Source organism: Pipra filicauda, unplaced genomic scaffold, assembly GCF_003945595.2.
Source record: "Pipra filicauda isolate LSUMZ 115617 unplaced genomic scaffold, ASM394559v2 scaffold283_size971201_pilon, whole genome shotgun sequence".
In the NCBI taxonomy this organism is placed as follows: domain Eukaryota; kingdom Metazoa; phylum Chordata; class Aves; order Passeriformes; family Pipridae; genus Pipra; species Pipra filicauda.
The window spans coordinates 27,266-47,470 of record NW_024104402.1 but is presented as its reverse complement, the minus strand read 5'-3'; the positions used below and the strand labels follow the sequence as shown (position 1 = coordinate 47,470).

General features: G+C 37.9%; 1 protein-coding gene across 3 annotated transcripts in view; it reads left to right on the top strand.

Moving 5' to 3' along the window:
• Nucleotides 1–19,634, top strand: part of TDP1 (tyrosyl-DNA phosphodiesterase 1) — a 42,933-nt gene extending 23,299 nt beyond the window's left edge. For 2 of the 3 annotated variants that reach the window (XM_027738766.2, XM_027738774.2), the window contains 2 exons: nucleotides 8,075–8,189; nucleotides 19,153–19,634. In XM_027738766.2, coding sequence (XP_027594567.2) covers nucleotides 8,075–8,189; nucleotides 19,153–19,226 — 189 coding nt within the window. In that variant the 3' untranslated portion in view covers nucleotides 19,227–19,634. Of the gene's footprint in view, nucleotides 1–54; nucleotides 5,123–8,074; nucleotides 8,190–19,152 lie in introns of those variants that run through there. The other variant, XM_039382805.1, reaches the window with a different exon arrangement.
• The last annotated feature ends 571 nt before the right edge of the window (nucleotides 19,635–20,205 follow it).

Below are 20,205 nucleotides of genomic sequence, written 5' to 3'. Positions count from 1 at the left end.
CAGAAAGGATGCTGACACTCTTGCGGTTGTGATAATCATTTTTGTTTGTTCAAGGCCTCTCTTCCTAAAACCTACAACTGCTACAGGCTTAGGCTCTCAACCTGGAGAGAATAATATATGGTGAAGCTTTGCTGCAACTCAAGATCATGTTTTGGTGACAAGTAAGTTGCTCTACTTCTCTGACTCAGCAGATAAGTGTATTAGATAATTAACCGCCCGATAAGATAGGTTGGAATCTGGCATCTCAAACATGTCAAAGCAATAGATTACCTTAACATGTGAAACTGCATCATTTGGCCCTACCACAAGAGTAACCTGTCCATGGCTGTCTTTACTCTCTTAATTGTACTGGCATCGGTGCTTAGTGGACACCTTGTGCTTTAAACCAGCTCAGTCTGGCCAAAACCAAATTGCACAAGTTTCCGTGAACCAGCTGAACATGATCAGATGAGTGCTAATGTAAGGAAGAACTAGGAAAGGCAAGTTCAAGGGGGCAGAGTGCAGGAAGGTGAGCATGGGATCATATTGAGATAGCCTTCATTTGACCTGGTTTTGGAACCACACCTAGGGAGAAAGCCTTTCAGTGAAGTTTTGGGTGGAAAATATGCATAAATGGCTAGGATCTGGATGAGGATGTATTGTGCTCTATAAATGGTGAAGCCAAGCCCCCAGATTTCTCCCTTTTTGTCACACTGGTTACTTTAAAGTGGGGGCCCCCTGGTGGTCTAGTGGTTAGGATGCGGCGCTCTCACCGCCGCAGACTCGGTTCGATTCTCGGTCAGGGAAACCCTCCGGGCAGATGGAGCTCGTCAGCCCTGTAAGGCCATCCATCTAAGAGAAGGTCACTCTAAACAAACCTACATCCTGAGGACCTCCCTGCCACTGTCCAAACTCGCTCGGCCCCAGCAGTTGAACCTCAGGATTTAAGGGTGGGCTCAGTTCAGCGCACACTGTGTCTCACCTAAAAAATCCACTGCGCAGGCTCGAAGGGTAAAGACCTTTCCCAAATCTTCGTTCGCAAAGACTGGCCATACCTACCTACCTACTTTAAAGTAACCATTGTTGGGGGAGAAGAAGGATTTTTTTTTTTTTTATTATATCAAAGGAACATCTCATAACATTGTGATCAAAAGCAGATACTGCTTGTGGAAAAGTATAATGGTCGGGCATGTATGTAGTAGTTTATCCCTGAAGATTTCTTGACTTCTGTTCTGTGAACATCTTTTGTCTTCTCTTAGAAGTCTGTAAGCTTTTAGCATTGACAGTCTATTCTGGCTGAGTTCCGCAACTTGACAATGTCATGAAGGAGTGTTCTGAAAATTACTCATTTGATGGTTTTCTTTTCCTGCATTGAAAGAGAAAATAACTCTGTGATCCCTAATCACCTTTTCCATGCCTCTCTTTCCATAGACCTTTATCTGTTTCTAGACTAAAAGGTTGTTAGCCTGCTCAGCTGTTTTTAGGGTAGAGATGATTTGATCATTTTTGCTGCTTTTCTCTATTTTTTTCCTCTGTATCACTTGGGTTGGAAGGGTACTGAGTGGAGGGACAAAGGTTGCACTTAAGATGGAAATATAATTATGGAGAAACAGATGCAGGTATAAATCTGTTCTCAAGGTTCTCTTCACTGGGTCTGTAGGCCTGCTGTATTTTTTGCAAAGTGATGTGTAATTAGTTAGCTTCTGATGGTTTTTCAGCAAGTGAACGAGAGAGTTGTTCATGTAGAAGTGACAGAAGCGTGACATCATTCTGATATATCGCACATCATGAAAAGGTTTAATTTGTTGTCAAATAAATTAATTAAAATGTAGGCAATGTAAAGATGCATTGTGGAAGTTTAACGGTTTCTCTGTACAGCCCTCACAATTTTTGTTTTTGTGAATTATAGAAAACTCCTATGCAGGTAACTGTAGTAAAATAGTCTTATGTTTGAATCTCCGACCTCAGAATAACAGTACATACTTTGGAAGAGAATAGTTAATTCTTTTCATCCCAGTTTCCTACATATTGATACTTAATTGTAAAGACTGGCAGCCTGAAGACAAGTTGTCACCTGTCAGTAGTCACATTATATGGTGCATTTGGGAGCAAAGCAGGGAGGGAAACTGCAGCTGATTTGCTTTCTTCATTGAGAAGTGCCTGCAGAGACACGCAAGGAAGTAGTCAGAAGAGACAAATACAAATGCTTGGCTGATGTACATGCAGCTATCTGATATTCCAGTTGCACTGCTTAGCTTGCAAATCTGTCCTCTGTATATGTCCCACAGTTAGCTCTGCATAAAAAGTGCTTCTTCGATGACTTGGTCTGGTTGTCACACTGGTTCACTGTGGTTTTAGCATACTGTGTGGCAGAGTAGTCTTAGGTGAAGATAACAGAGAACTAGGAATAGACTAAAATTTTTATAAACAGAAAAGTTTGTTTGTAACTAAAGTTATACAAAATACAAACTAGATGAAGTGCTTTGAATAATAAGTGAGCATTCCTAGGCCTTGAGAGACTCACCATGCTCTAGCTATTGGAATGCTGATTTAACACTGCCAATTTCTGGTAGTTCTGTTTCTTCAAGTTGTTTTATCTTAAAGTTAATGACACTTATTCTGATAGAAGTTCAGACTTAGCATCATAGCATCACACAATCACTTAGATTGGAAAAAGTCCTTTAAGATCATACAGTCCAACCATTAAAATATCCCTGGCAGTGATGGGAATTGAACCTGTGCCCCAGAATAGAGTGGAGCCTTAATCCTGCACCTTGGCATGTTTGGCCATGGCTACCCTGGTGTACTTGTGTAGCACACACTTAATGTTACTCATCTTAAGAACTCCTCTAGCATTGTGGCTTGTGCCTTCTATTTTCTGCTGAATACAAATTTGGAAGTGGATCATTCCTCACCTGCTATCAGTTGACTGCCAGTTTTTGTCTTTTTTTTTTTTAAGATGCTTCCAAAATTATGCTTTGAGGTTGGGTCTTGGCCTGGTGTGCTAATACAGACTCTCAGAAATATGCCAAATGGTTGTTCTTAACATAGCAACAGCTGTTATCATTTACAATTCTAGTGTTTAGGGAAAAATCAGCTGATGCTGACATTTTGATCAATAGAAGCTTGTGATCCAAACTGTTTATAGAATTCATGTCCTGTGTTTGAACTACATTTTCCTTTCTATCTCCATTTCTATTTTGTACTTCCTACATCTACACTCCCTCTCTTTTTCAACTTGCTGTTTCAGCTGCTGGGGAATTCCTTTCCAGAGGCTGAAATAAAGTACATCCTTGACAGGTAAAACATGTTGAGAGAATTCCATCATCTAAAAGCATAGAGTTCTGGGAAGCATGTTCCAGTAACTACTTTGTTTGAAAAATCTTGAAAGTGACTAATGGAAAACTTTTTAAGTAAATAGTTCCTCCTCATAGCTTCTGTTTCTGATAAGATTGTAAGGTAAACTGAACTTGAATATAAAAGTTGGTGGAATACTTAAATCTTTTTAAAGATTTGTTGAATATGGTACTAGCCACTCAGCTTTTGGAAATATAAGCTCACAAAAACAAAACAGTTGCTATTAAACTGAAAACTTACCCATAATTGCCTACCTAGGGCTATAAAATGCTACAATTACATTTAGATAATCAATCCCAGACAACTAACAACAGTATTTCAGATTCTGAAATGCTGTATTTGATGGTAAGTACTCACTGGTAATGAGTTGACTGTGATAATTATGATTGACTGTGGGGCTGGGCGTATGAACTGAGTCTGGATTAGAGAGCAGCCAGGCATGGTCGGTGAGATCATCAGAACCGAACTGCTTAAATTTTTGTGGAGTTCACATAACTGAACCAGGCACCTTCCATCATAGCTCAACCAAAATTAAGTAGGTTAAGCTCTTTGACTGTAACATTAGCTTCCAAGGTAATGTAGTACCCCTTTCTTGGATTTCTCTAGTTTCCCAACCAGCAAATGTTGGGAAATATTAACGTTTCAAAATATATTCTTTGAGCAGCAGTTGCAAAGCAAAATAAAGCTGTGGAGGGAAAAATTCTGAAAGAATAGAGTATGGCTGAGGAAAACTTACGAGGCAGGCAGAATTATTTTAGGCAAGATCCTGCTGCTTGTTTTTTGGAAACAGCAGTGAGAGCTGTCAACATTCAGGAAATGCTCAAAACAGACAAAGTGTGTGAATTAGTTCAATTTCTGTGTGAAGATAGACACATGAGTTATTTTTAAAAGCATGTGAATCTCCTCAGAGAGCCTTGGTAAAGAATGTATTCCATAAACTAGACTCTTACTCCAGGGTGTTTTGAGGAAAACTAAATATCTTTTCTTAGATTAGTATTTCCTTAATGGAAGGTCTCTCTAGGTTAAATTCTGATACGAATAAAACAATTTAAACTGATGAAGTCAAGCAGCAATGGAGGATAGCATCAGAGAAGAAATAAGGCTTTCAGAGGAGAGGAAAATATAACTGCTGACTACTGAGGAAGAACAGGCAGAGGAAAACAAAGTGTGGAACAAGAGAAGGAAACAAAATGCTTGAAAAGAAAGATGCTGAAGTAATAACAAGGCATGGAGTGTAGAAGAAACTAAGCAGAAACAAAAATTATTACTAGATTGAAAAAAAGGATGTATAACAGGGGTAAAAAAAATGAAAAATGTCCTACAATTAGTGCTTTTTTTCCTTTCATGTTGAGTGAAAACACTTCTATGAACTTTAGAGTGAATACATGCAACATAGTTTGTGATACTTGAATTAAACTGCCATTACTTTGTACGTAGAGGCTGAAATAGGTGTTGTCCTGCACTCTGTGCTTTGATCACAATGGTTACGCAAGTTTCAAACTCGGATGGTGCCAGGCAACAGCTTTGTAATTTTGGTGCTCTTGATCAGGCAGGAGTATGAAGTTCATTGTAGAATAAGAACCATCTCACAGTATAGCAGAGAAACCTTCTCTGCCATTCCACACTTGTCCCATAGCTGCATGTAGAAGACAGAGAGAAGCTCACAGGCTCTTGAGGCAATCAAACCTCATACATGCCATTTTAGCTGACGATTTCAATGTCATCTTGTGAGGGGTATAGAATCATAGAATCATAGAATCGATTGGGTTGGAAAAGACCTCCGAGATCATCGAGTCCAACCCTTGGTCCAAATCCAGTCCATTTACTAGATCATGGCACTCAGTGACACGTCCAATCTGCGTTTAAAAATCTCCAGGGATGGTGAATCCACCACCTCTCTGGGCAGCCCATTCCAATGCCTGATTACTCTCTCTGTAAAGAATTTTCTCCTGATATCCAACTTAAATTTCCCCTGGCAGAGCTTAAGCCCAGAACTGAACACAATACTCAAGGTGTGGCCTCACCAACGCAGAGTACAGGGGAAGGATCACTTCCCTGCTCCTGCTGGCCACGCTATTTTTGATACAGGACAAGATCCCATTGGCCTTCTTGGCCACCTGGGCACACTGTTGGCTCATGTTGAGCTTCCTGTCAATTAGTACCCCCAGGTCCCTTTCTACCTGGCTGCTTTCCAGCCACTCTGTGCCCAGCCTGTAGCGCTGCATGGGGTTGTTGTGGCCAAAGTGTATCTAGGACTGCACACTACCCAGACCCTCCACCAACTGAAACCTGACTACTGTGAGTTCTGAAAAAAGCTCTTGGCACCACCACCACTTACACAGTTCCTGTAGTTTGTGAGCTATAGAATCGCTGCTGTATTTCATGTTCTTTCCACTACAGACAGAAGTATGGTTATTTGCATTTTACATGGAATTTCTACCAACCTCTGAACGATTCCAGTTCATTGGAAGTAAAGCTATACAACTTGATTGTTGTATTTTTTTATAAATAATTATGATTTTTCGCAGTCAATTTCAAACCCTTAGATGTTTGTGAGCTTTTAAAAGTAATCCTGTTGTATTTACGTTGGTTTGTTTTGAACCTATTGCTTGTTACTTATAGACTAAGATCCACAAAATGCTGTGTCCTGGTTTTAATGAAGTTTTATGAAAATTCACCTGACTTTAATGGTAAAAGAAGGGGAAGTTCAAAATGGATTTTCATTCGCACAGTCCTTTAGCATGGATCGTGTGTGTTTGTTTCTTTTGCTTAAAAGTCAGTGGCTTTTGCCTAGTCCTTGAAATAATACGTAATGTTTCTTACATAATAACTGGTGATTTGCTCTTACTTTGTGTCATGAGACAAAAGAAACATCTGTATTCTAAAGCAGATTCTTGAACTGACTTGCTAGAACTGCTGTAATACAGCTTGACATTGGCAGCTCTCCTTTTTCTCTGTTACTATGCTTCTTGAAAATTAAAGAAAAAAGTATAAAGCTGCATTGATTCCCATGCTTTTTGTCGTCTTGTAAATGTTGGTTTCTCCAACTTAAAATGATAACATTTGATGATGTAATACTTCAGTGAAGAAAAACTCGCGGTATTGTATATAGACAGGAATCTCAATTCAGCCAGCATGTATGTTTGAATACAATGGGATTTTTTTAGTGGTAATTAAGATGCTTCCTTGTGCTATCACAAAACAGTAATGCAGTAAAACTTGGACTGATGGACCATGGAGCTTGGGTAAAGTGTAAGTTCATATTTGGACATGACCTGGCAAGGTATACTCGCAGCCCAGAAAGCCAGCTCTATCCTGGGCTGCATCAAAAGCAGTGTGGGCAGCAGGTCAAGGGAGAGGATTCTGCCCCTCTACTCTGCTCTTGAGGATCCCACCTGAAGTACTGCAACCAGATCTGGGACCCTCAGCACAGGAAAGACCTGTTGGAGCGGATCCAGAGGAGGGCCACAGAAGTGGTCAGAGAGGTGGAGCACCTCTCCTGTGAGAAAAGGCTGAGAGAGCTGAGATTGTTCAACCTGGAGAAGAGAAGGCTCCAAGGAAATCTTATTGCAGCCTTTAGTAGCTGAAGAGGGCTTGTACGAAAGGTGGGGACAGACTTTTAATAGGACCTGTAGGGACAGGACAAGGGGTAATGGTTTTAAACTAAAAGAGGGTAGATTTAGATGAGATACAAAGAAGAAATTTTTTACTGTGAGCATGGTAAAACACTGGTATAGGTTTCCCCGAGAGGTGGTAGATGCCCCATCCCAGGGAATGTTCAAGGTCAGGTTGGATGGTGCTCTGAACACGCTGATCTAGTGAAAGATGCCTTGCTCAGTGCAGAGGGATGGACTCAGATGACCTTTGAACTTCCCAACCCAAACTATTCTGTGATTTTAGACAGAAAAATGTAGCTGTTAGTTATATCTTAAAAATAAATAATAAAAACTTGATAGCCTTTAAACTTCTGTTCTAATCAATTTGTACTTGATTAACAATAGGCTATTTGAAATCTCAGGCTTGCATTTGTATAACTCACTACAGTTGATGAATGGGATCCAACTTTTCTGCAGAAGTGGCTAAGCAATAATGTCTGCCCAAGTTATTTGAATCACTTTAAATCTCTTTTCCCTTGTATTGCATTATAGCTTTTTTTTCTTTTTATAGTCCTTAAACTTGTTTGACAGTAATGCTGTCATTCTGAGTGTATTCTTTGGAGCTTTTACGCAAGCAGTTTCAAATCTTCATTAAATTTTTTAGGGTCTAGGGATGATGTTACCCAAGATATCTGAAAAGCACAGATTTGAAGACTTGTTTCTATAACAGAGAGTGAATTCTAGTGCAGTTCATGAAACACTGATTAACTAACTACTGTGATCATGGTGAAACTAAGCAGCAAAGAGAATTTTTAAAGCTTTTCGCTTTAGTTAAATATTAAACACCAAAGGTGCTCACCTAGTGAATATGGAAATCAATAGATGTGTAATGGTCTGAGAAGACAGAGTATATCCATGTATGAGACCAAGCCAGTGAATGTACTAGAGAAGAGCCTGAAATAGTAGAAGTAAGGGAAGCTGAAGACAGGAAGGTGCTTCAGGAAGTATCTAATCTCAGTAATGGAGGCAAAACATTTTGTTGATTAAAATAATTTATTGAGAAAGCATCTATTCTCGATTAGGTTTGTCTTTTCCCCATAAACTAATAAGTCTTTCTTCTGTATGTTTCCCTACCTTCATAGGGACTGGACAAAGGTTACTTTCATGTAGGAGGAAGAAAGCTTCCAGAAAGGAAAGATTCAGCAACATGTTTTCCTGTACCTTATGACCTGCCACCAGAACAGTATGGAAGCAAAGGTAAGATGCGTCTTCAGAAGAAAAGTGGGTGTATTATACGTGAAGTAAACTAATTTGAGTAATTCTGAGTCAGCTGAATACTGCTGTGTTCTAAAGCTTTATTTTAACATTTTTGTGGCATGACGGTATTTGATACGGTATCAGTCCATGTTCTGCTAGTGACTTCAAAGAAAGCAACTATAGAGTTCTTTAGTTTTAATTTTTTTCTTTATTGTTGTTTAAGTTTTGGATTAACAACTTCAACACTATTTTTTATTCCTCCTCTAGGGTTCTTATGTGCATTAGGAAAGTAGATATGCTTTATGTAACCAAAATGTTTTTCTGCAGAAACAATGGAGGAAGGAGTGTTGAAAGGGGAATGTTTGGAAGAGAGCAGGCATAAGTTAAAAACAATCCTCTGGAAGTGGAGTACTAAGAAAATACTATAGAGCAAATGTGAAAAAATTGCTGCAAATCAGAAGAAGAGTTGCTTTTGATCCATTCTATACTTCATAGGCTATACTTCATAACACTTAAAGAGGTTTACAAAATTTCAACTTTCTCAGTTTCCGAGACTAGCTCTAGAATATACAAATCAGGAAAGTGATAAGGAAGTGCAGCTATGTGGTGATGATGGCTCAAAAATCTAAAAATATATTGAGGATAATAGTGTTGATGCACAACCTGAAATACTTGGTAAGAGTCAATTTCTGTATTTTTGTTCTTAAAGATAATGTCAAAAGATTGTAACTTCTTTTTCGAGAAACCTTAATCTAAAAAAGACATCCTCTATAGCAGAGCTTGAAATAAGAGTGTTTATAGAAGCTCACATCTTTCTGTACATTTTTGAACTAACAAATGATGTGGGGAGAAACAATGTTTAAAAGCTAAGAAGTCAGTAGACTTCAGTGGAGTCTTATATAGTAAATAAAAGTGAAGACACATTGTTTCAGGGTGATGGGAGTCCTGCAGCAGGATCAGAGCCTGTGAGCATGATGCTTCTTGCTGTGGTTGAAGTAAGAAGGTTTCACCAGCATACTCTTCATCAGGTGACCTGTAGTAAACACCAATCATGAGGTTTCCTTTGTTGGCTTGACCTCCAATTTTTTGACCCACAAGCTCTCACTCACATTGCAGCTTTTCAAGCACAGCTCTGTGCAGTCAATCCACTTTTTTATATAGAGAGGAAATCCCTGTCTCTCTTCCTTGTCTGTCCCTCCTGAACAGCCGATAGCCATTGATTGCAGTGCTCCAGGTATGTGATTTATGCCCCCAAGTTTCAGTGATATCAATTAGATCACAGCTTTGTAACTGCATAGTGGCTTACAACTCCTGTGTATCATCCATGCTGTGTGCGTTGGTGTACAGGCACTTCAGCTGGGCTGCTGATCATGTCACCTTTTTAGAGGAACAAGCCCTAATTCCTTTGCAACATTTCACAGGTGTTTCCCTGTTGGTTCCTAATGCTGCAGCAGCCTCTGGCTCTTCTGTGTTGTTCAAATCTCCATCCTCTTTTACCACTGAGTCTAGAATAAAGCCCTGCTTACAGTTCTGGCCAGCTTGTTGACAAAGAGGCTCTTGCCCCACTTGGTCAGGTGAATCCCTTCAGCTTCCAGCAAACCTGACTTCTCATCAGTAGGTCCATGATCATAGAAGTCAAAACCTTAAGTATGGCAGCAGCTACACAGCCTGGCATTCACCTCTTCAATATGATGTATGTTCTGTAGCCTGGAAAAATGATTGTTCTGCTCTCAAGAGCTCACTACTTACCTAGAAGAAGTCCTAAGTGGTATTTCAGTTTTCCCAGAGGAAAAAATACTGGCTCAATGTAGAAATGATAATAAAAGCTTTTTATGCTGTTTTATTTAGTATAAAACAACTCTGTCCATTTTAGTACTGTTAATGTTGTGTTGGGGAGCAGTGGCAGGGGTTGTGCCTGGGTTACAAGCCAACTACAGGGCAAGAACATACTACAACTAGCTATTGTGCTCTAGGGTATGTATGCACTGTCTGCTTGTTAACTGATGCTCAAACTCATGGTTTTGGAAGGTTTTTCTAAAAGGTCATACTTAAGATTTTTAAATTTTAAAACAAAGATTAACAATTAGAATTTGTGTGTATTCTTAAATGTGTTTCATGTACTGTCTTCCTTGTGCAAAAACGTACTTGTATAGTTAATATTATTCTTGGTTTAGTTCTAGCATTTAACCTACTGTGTCAGTGAGCTTTATGCGTATTTCAGCTTAATGTGAAATTTTTTTTTGCAATGAACTTTTTTCACATTCTGCATGGAAAACTTACTTCTGTAGAGGACTCATTTGACTAATTCAGGTTTTGTGTTCCAGCTTTCTCTGGTGATATGAACAGATGTCAGAATTCAGGTTGTCTAGGCTTTGGCAGTGGAAGTCAGCTGCCTGTGCCCTTTCACATCTCTTTCCCAAATATTCTATTTCAGTTCCTTGGCCTCATTGTGGAAAAGATGTTTAAAGAATTCCCATGTTGTGGGATGGACTCATAAAATAATCTGCCCTTAACAATACAGTTGTCAACTCTCAAACTCTCTGGAGAGTGATATAAATAGATTTATTTTAATAAAGTCTTGAGAAGCAGAAATGCGAGTAATTATCCTTTCCCTAAAGAAACCATATTGACTGATCCCTGTAATTGAAGGAGAAAAGGCTCTGGGGGATTTTCCATTAACTCAGATTCTCTAACCATGGGTAAACAAAGTACACATCACTTTCATATAATCAGAAAATTCCTATTAGGAGCAGGAGGGAGGAGAAGCAGGTGAAATAATGAAGAGATGGTCAGGAAGAAGGCTGTGTATTTGCTATGTAAAGTTCTAAGTAGAATATAGGTATTCCAAAGTACATTGTTTTGTCCTGTACAAATTCTAGTCATGGATCAAATATACTTGGAGAATTCTATTATATAATGTAACAAAGGGAAAGAAAAGCAGTTTCATATTTTGTGGAACTAATTTAATTGCAGAGATTTTGTCATTCTGTCACAAAGGCTTTCTGTCATACTAGTTGGTGTTTATCATATTGGACAGGACTTGAGCATGAAAACTGTTACAGTGAAGTTAATGCATCTTGAGAAGCAATAAAATAGATCTCAGTACGTACACTAATAAACTTATCAGTAAATTATGTAAATAATCTGCCTAGATTCTGCCATAATAATTCATGAGGTTGATCTATGGCCTTTTAACGTCCATTAAGTTCAATAATAATGAAATAATTTGGTCCTTGTCCTACTTTTCTCTCACCCATATAATAGGAGGAAAAAGATACAGAAGTCTTGCCCACCTTTACCTGGTTTGCCTCATTAGTCAATAGGTTTCATTCAAAAAATCAATTTTAGGCAAAACAGGATCTCTTGGAGAAACAATCATGAAGATTTTCTTCCTCTGCTTCTCCCAAAGATTTTTAGAATATAAATTGAGATCATTGTGAGACAGATAATTTCTTGGTTTTGCCTGTTTTTCTCTCCCAGAGAGATGGATTATCCATCACTGAAATGTAATCATAGGCTAAGCTGTAACCACGGAAGGATGTATTGATGTGCTTTAAGATGTCACCGGTAGAGAAATTATGATATATTATCTCTGTGACACATAACATAGTTAAAATTTTCTCATTTCTTTCATTAAAGTTTTCAGCTGTATTTCAGACTTGCACAGAGACATGTTAGACAATATGTGGACAGGTAAACTCTACCTGCTGCTACCAACCCGAGTCATTTGACCTTCCTGAAGGGAACAAAGAATAGAATTTAACTGAGTCTCAAACCATAGCTGGTAGCAGCATTGTCACTTCAAGTTGAGATGAGGAGTTGGTAACATTTTTTCTGTGAGAGGAATCATACCAGAAATATTTTCATGTCAGGTAGCTCATTGTAGCTATATATGATAATTAAATAAAACCCAAAAAACCAAACAAACCGACCCATCAAAGCTATTAGCAAACACTAAAGTGCTTTGAAAAAAATATTTGTGAATCAAAAAATTGTCAGAAAATAATGATTATGTGATTAATTAACTCAATGAGTCACTGAACATATTGTTGTTTTATTAACCTTCAGTATTTTGGGCTACTTCATCTGGGCTTTTTTCCTATTGAGTTGCACTTAGCTTTCTAGTTACCTTTAAGTATGATTAGATTTCTGCTTAATTGGCTGTTTTCTGCTCTTTTAGGGAAACCTCAGCAGGGAAACATCACATTTCTCTGTGATGTCATTCTGCCAGATTTTGGGTTTATTTATCTCATGTACTTGTTGCAGAACTCTCTTTACACCACTGCTGAAAAGGGGATGAACTAAAAATAGATCTATCAGCAAAAACTATTGAGTTGACTGGGTTACAAGGTAGGAATTTATATAAGCTTTTTCTGAGCTCTTAGTTCAAAATGCTCTGGAACTTCTTAAACCCTCTGGAGGAGAATCCTATAAAAGAGGGGGGTAAGTGCATTCTGATAAGTTATTTCTCATTTAATTTTCTCTTAAGTGTATATATTTAAATCAAGGAAAGAAACAGATTGTTTAGTTGATTAATAGTATAGAGAAAACATATGTGTATACAATAAAATAAGACAGGTTCCAACTCAGTCAAGATCAATCTGAAGTTAGAGTGAAGCTAAATATTAGTCTCTCTACATGCCAATTATATGAATTACATTAACCTTTGGTTATTTTGCTCTGTGGTGAAGATTTTTCCTGAATGATTCTAACAACTTGTAAAAATGTACTAAAATGTATTTCATTATTTTCCAGTGGAAAATCTATTTTACCCTTGGTAACTAGGGACTAAAACGTGAGTAAAATCTCATGCTATGAGAGGCTGGAAGAATTGGGGGGGAAATGAGATGGAAATTAGCTTTAATGCAAGTTGAAGCATTGAGGAGAAATTAACAACCCACTTAACAATTAATTAGTTCTCTAGCTGAAGTTTTCAACCTCTGACAGCCGTGATTTCATGTTCTTAAGGATGCACAAAAGGATCTGTAACATGTCACACAGGAACAGCTCTCTCCCTTATGAAGGGCCCTGCTCACTGTTCGATGTTCCATAGCCACGCTTATGTGGAAGAGCAAATTGACCTTTTCCTTGTAACTTCAGATATTCAGTGTTTGAAATTTTGTCTAGTTTTCAATGAGTGGGAACTGGGAGTATGGCAAATTATATTCGGTAAATATTTATAGTGATTTCAGTGAACTACTAACACTGCATCTCATTTGTTACATATAAACTGTTGTGTTGGGTAAAAAGAAAAGAAATTAGTGGCATATTTGCCTCCAGCTCTGGTAGGTTTAGGTATTTGTTTATCCTGTTATTTAAGAGTTGGTATGATTTTCATTTATCCTGCCTTGTCCTAATAACACAGTGCTTAAAAGAAGAGATGGATGTTTTGTCCAGTTAAGTTAGAGGAATTCTTCATTACTCTGAGCTCCCTCACAAGGACCTGGTGTATCCTCAGGAGGTCAAATAAGTTCTGGGAAAACGTCACTGTATGTGGTCTCTACCTTTTTCCCATCTTTTGTTTCTTGTCCAAAGTTCTAGAATTCTTCACTTTCTCTGTTTAGTAATTCAAATATTTTTTTAAGACATTAAGAAAGAAGACTTCTGGGGAAGTCATTCATATTTTTCAATAACCTCCTTTTCCTAATTAATATCGTATAGCTACATGAAACCTGTGTACTTCCTAGAGTTTGAAAGAACTAGACTAGTAGCATCCTGTATGCTTAATACAGTACAAAGTGTAAGAGAATTACCCGTTCTTCTGAGAAGATGACAACTAGGAGCTAGTCCTGTTTCTAGTGATAGTAATACATTGAATAGAAAATATTTCACTTCTTTAACACTCAGAGCAGTGGTGAACATAAATCTGAGTATGTTTACAAGTTTAATTTTCAATTTTTCAAGCAGCAAGTATATTTTGTTATTGTAATTCATTGCAAGGGGCAGGGAGTTGGGTTTGGAACCAGTCTCGTCTGTGTTGGCGTCGATTTCCTTCCTCAGCAGAACCGAAAGCATTATTATTGACTGGTAAATCTGCAGTTTGAGACTGAAGCTCTCTTAAGGCAGCTCGACATCAGATAATTCCTCAGATAGCCTCCCAGAGTCCAAGTGTAACATTTGGGTAGATGGGAAAACCTGTTTGCCTGGAAGCTGTTTATAATGACTGTGAAGAAATTAACACTTTGCACGAGAGGAAACTTGAGTTACAGGGTCACCATTTAGTTTAACCACTTCTATATAATGTTTTGATAGGGTTGCAGACTTGAAGACCAGAGGGAGCCACTAGATCGTCTGATCTGTTTTGCATATGTTACTAGCCAATTTCTTTGAGCTCAAAGCTTGTGTTTGACTAATGGAGATGTTCCAAAATGTTCTTCAGAGCACCGTCACAAGATGGCAGATTCACCAGGTGGTTGATATTTTGCTTCAATAGTTGGTCAATTCAAGAATTTTAAAAAGCAACTTAGTTTGGTTATTCTTTCTCAGGATAGATGTATGATGCCCAGTCTAGTTATAGAACTTAAATGTGATTTGAGCTGTCTTGTGTAGAGTGCAAAATTTGTAGGTGAAGTCTGAGGAGATGTAAGAGTATGACGTCCTGACAGGTCAGAGTCAAGGTTGCTCAGAGGACTTGGGCATTTTTCCTTCAGAGTATTTCTTCCCAGCTGCTTTAAATTACCAACACAAAACAATTATATTATGCATGATATGCATAGTTTGCATGTTTCGTTGCTGCAGAGAATAACATGGGTATTTTACATCTGGCAGTTTTAAAATAAAGATTAAGATCATTCTTACTCTGACATGACAAAGGACTCATTAATTTTTAGCAGATAACATTTGTTGTGTGTAACATGTATGTTATTAACTCTTTGCACATTGCTGTTTTGAGTAATCCCAATTGATCACCTCCAAAAGTCAGCTGAACAGCAGAAGGTCATTTGTGGGCAGCAGATGCATCTTTAGGGCAAAACATTTAAAGAATTTTTTAAAATTAACAATATCTGATAGCTGACAGTACTAAATTTTATCTCGACAGATAAACTGTATAGATACAACAGTCTCTTCAATGCCTCTGTTGTTAACCAACAGATTCAGGCAGCGTCAATGATACTAACATAAATGAAACCTGTAGACTAGCAGTATAATTGTAGAGTGCCTTGGAAGGAAAGCTGAAAATTATCCAGTCTGGTATTTTGGAAACACAACCTATCTTACTTGGCAAGATATCTTTATAAGTAAAATTTCTTTGTGTCTTGTGGTAGTACTCAGATCTTTATTTCCCTGTAGAATCTTTCAGATGAGTACTGCAATTGTATAACATTATCTTCTCATTGAGCTCCAGCATCATATCTCAGTTGTAATATTGCTGTTCTTTCTTACCAATACAAGTTGACCTGTTCCTCTCATGAAAGAAAGCACAGCATTTCATTTAGAGTGCTTGGGGGCTGATTCCCCCCTTACTTTTGTTTCACCCTGTTGAGAAGTTTCTTACAGCAGATTACATTACACAAAGGAATACAGCCCCAGGGTTTCTTTGTAACTTTACATGGAAAAAGGTACAAGCTACTTGGTGTAGTCAAGGAATATCACTTAATTTGTGATTTAGATATTACACAGTTTACTGACTGAGGAAATCATCTGTGGTATGGGGGCAACTTGAAACTTTAATACATAAGTATATCAAGGTGTTTTTATAACAACTTGGGAGAGGCCTCAGAAAAGTGCAAAGGACTTATTTTCTCATCACATCAATACTTTGAGATACAAAACAAATCATGTGAGATACAAAACAAACTTCAGTACTGGGTTGTGCTTTATACTCCCCCCACAAATGGTCATTGTCCTGGCCCTCAGGAATCATTGCCTTGTTTGTGAATATTATTATAGATTCCACATCAATTCCCCATCTGCCTTTCCTTCTTCATAAGATCTTGCAGGTATGATTTTTGCGTTGAGAGGAACAAGATTAGTTCCGTTTTAAATGTCATGCTCGTCCAAAGGGAGGGGAGAAAAGAGACTGAAGTGTAGTGTGTACCTTCTGCAAATTCTAAAGGGGGAACTTTCCAGCTTCATGCAGGAGGGAGTGAGTTTGCCATGTTAGAATGTATATGCAGAATGACTTGAAGAACTCTGGTTTTTTGTGAGTAACCTTTCTATATATGTGAATACTTACTACTTTGAAGCTACATTTTTCAATTAAGTTGATATAAGAATCCATTCTCTGGGTTTAGAAATCAACCAAGAATTCTCTCACTCAGGTCTCCACTTACAGTGCAAAAGACACCTGTATTTTACACTGTAGGAAGAGAATCACGAACGTGCTTTAATTGTGTTCTGTACTTTACTATGCAACTGCGTGTTCCTGGTTTTGACTGTACTGCCATCTGTCACATTTATGAGAATATGTAGCTTTGAGATGGCCTGCCAGCATGGATTCTTTGAGTGATTAATCAGGTGTTGCTCAAAAAAAAAAACTTGCCTTGTACTCCAGGGCCTCTCTATCTTTAAATAAAATATGATAGTCTATTCAGTTGTGAGAGGATGTTCAAAAGTATGCCTGAGTACAACTGAAATAGTGCTTTGCCTGAGCTTTCAGATAACCTGAAAGTAGCAGTGGGGTTGGAATGGCCTGGTTCATTTTACTGGATGCTAACTTTAATGCTGGAGTTGTGCTGTGTATACCTGAGGCCAGAGGGAAGAAGTGGTACTGACGCACTGCTGTGAGGTGTGGGTGAGACAGAAAAAACACTGAAATGTGTGCAAGGCAGATATGCTGAAGACACTTAAAAAATTTATTTAATGGAGCTTTTTCTTTTTTTGCCCCCAGAAGATCAAAGGAATTAACTTTAAGAAGTTTGGCAATCATTTTAGTGTGCAACAGTAAGCAGCTAGAGTCATACAGTATTTTTACACAATCATTGTCTCTTTCTCCTGATGATATAGTTCCTATTAGAAGTGATAAATAATTTTAAATTTGACTTGATATTTTAAAAATAACTGAATTATAATTTATTTGAGCAATAGTTCTACACATGACTTATTAAAATATTATCAGGTGGCTTATAACAGCAACAACATTCCACTAATGGAACAAAGTTCCAAGTACATTAATAGCTACCTTGAGAAAACTTTTAGATAGCCACAATTAGAAAGAACTAATTTAGGTACTGAGGCCTCTCAGAGTGCTTTAGGGGGATGGCTGAAGTTATTTCTGTGCATCTAAGCCTTCCTTTACCTGCATGTTTTGCTGAATTAACAGAGTAACTGCAGATGGTAGTGAAAACCGATAGTTCCAAGTTACATAATATTCTCTGAGTGATAAATTCCAGTGCTTGAGTGGGACTGGATTTATTCTGATGTCATAGCCAGATGTCAGTGTTCAAATCTGAATGTACATTTGAAATTCTCAGTGCTTTTCCCAACATTTGCATACCTGTTTTTATAACTGTTAAGGTTTACTATGTGGTAGGGTATTCACCTGAAATACAGAAGGTACACATGGCTCTCCAGCAGGAGACTGATAAAAGAAGCTTACGGAAATAGTGTTGCTACTTTTTTTTAAATCTTTTTAAGAGATCACTTGAAGTCTAGATATCCTGTAGTTGAGCCAGAATCCTAGGGAGCTCTTTTGGCCATGCACTGTGAATTAAGTACTGTTGTTTCTTCCAGTTTCTCACGCCTTTTTTTTTTTTTTATGCTTGGAAATCACCTGTCCACTGTAACCAAAAGGAAACAATTACCCTATCACCCTCTTCCTGCTGTAAACAGGCACTTTGGTAAACCATTTGCATTGCTTGGATATGTTTTGCTGCAACATACGGAACTACAGTACTAGAATTAAGGACACTGTAGTAGCAAATAATAATGAGTACTTAGTAGCAATGCTCCCCCTGCCCCATGTTTAATTGGTGTGATATTTGTCACAATGTGCTGTTGTGTAATTTATACAGCCCTTCATTACTGTTTCTGTCATTTCCTTACTCTCCATTCCTTGCTACAGTAATTCTCAATTCTGGTGTTCTGAGAACTGGCATTGGATCCTGTAAACTTAAAACTGGACAACAATAATCATAATCAGTAGCTACTGCCATCATCTTTGGTACAATTCGGTTTAATTTGTGCATTGTACAGATTAATGTCACTGTCTTCCTTCAGGGCTCATTTTGTAGATGGAGAAAATAAGCAGGCTAGATTTAAAATTTCTTAATTGAGAAAACTCACTGAAAGGGTTGAAGGATTTTTCTCTGTATTTCAGTAGGAGTAACCTGAGAGAAATAGAATAATAATTTGGCTTTGTAGAGCAGCTGCATTTCTGCAACTTGTAGGAAGAAGAGCCTAGAGCAGGTTGCAGAGCTAGCAGTTGGCTCCTGCTGTGTTGCCTTTTCTCTGGGAATAGCTTCAGTATTCTGAGAAGTGGGAGGGAGGGAGGGAGGGAACTGTATGTTGAGAACTGTTGCTCATCAAAAGATGCAACGTTTGAAGAAGTGAGGGGTGAACATGAACTTTTCAAAGGTCAGACACTGTCATTCTTTAGGTACTGAATTCTTACCGTCTATGTGAAAAATATTAATATATTACAGCAGTTACTTATAATCCCATGGGTTAAGAGATATGCAGTACAACAGTTGCTGCCACTGGGCCAAACCAAGTTTATTGTATAAATTGTATATTGTCTGAAATAAAATTCTTATACAGCTGGTAAAGAGCATGTTGGGTTATGGTAACTATATTTAAAAATTATATTTTGGGAGAAAAGCAAAACCTTTTGAAAACTTTAAATCTTACCGTTTTAAAAAATAGCTGAACAAAAATTTCCAGTAAACTAAAATTGCACATGAAGTTATCTGAAAATCAGTGGGAATTTTGACCTTCCTCTTCCTCCAGAGGGAAGGGACAAAGATCAAAATTTTGCACTTAATAAATGAATTTGTCATAAGTATATTTTTGTTTTGGTTTACAGATCAACCCTGGATTTGGAATATTCCTTACACTGATGCCCCTGATACACATGGAAATATGTGGGTTCCATCATGAATGTTTCTAGTACTTCGTGATGTTTCACTTGCTGACGCTGAGCCCGCCATGCTACTTGCAAGATTGTTTATTTCTGTTCTGTAAGCTCTAATGTTTGTCATAATGGCTAATTTGTAGTTGAAATAAAAAATAAAATGTTGATAATGGAGAGATTCTTGGAGGATCTGTAACCATATTATTGTAAAGGGACCTGCATTTTTTAATACCTTTTTATATGTTTTTTCCTTACTGTGGTTCCTAATATGCTTTTCAAGATTAGAACTGTTCTCAGAGATTCCCTCTGCATTTTTAACTGTAAGGAATTTAAAAATTACTGTTCTGTGAGACTGTTCAGTTGACCCCACTACCTGGAATAAATGTTATTGTATGTAAGATTTAAATAAAAATAAAGTCAATCTTGTTTACATATCCTTGTTCCATCTTCTAAGTGTATGCATTTTAGATTGCATTGGAATTTTGCTTTGCAGTGATCACTTGTAATGCAAGCACTAATATTCACTGGTTTGGTTTCTTGCATTATTTGGTGGCTTCTCAGTTATTTCCTAATCTTTTTTTCCCCCTTGCAGTCACTCAGACACTGTCCAAACACTAAATTACACTGGATGGGCTTGAGAGCTGCAGAGCAGTCTTAAACAGTGTTGTGGGATGTATGAACAACTGATCCTGCAGCCTGGCAATCCTGTAGTATAGTGCGGTACTTAATTCAGAGTGTTTTACTCTGGATCCCAAATAATCTAACTGGGTAGCTGTTCCATTGCTACTGCATTCATTTTGCAGTGTCATCCCCAAGATGGTTTGGAGTACACTGGGAGAGCACTACTTTTTAATATGTCTAATATCTGTTCCTGATTTGTTCAAAAATTACCGCAGAAAAGGTGCATGTTTAGGAAACTGTTGTGGCGTCTGCCTAGCAAGGCGAAGTTGTCTTGTGTTCCTATACCATCCCAGACCAATCCATAGAGAAACTCTTTGAAGTACT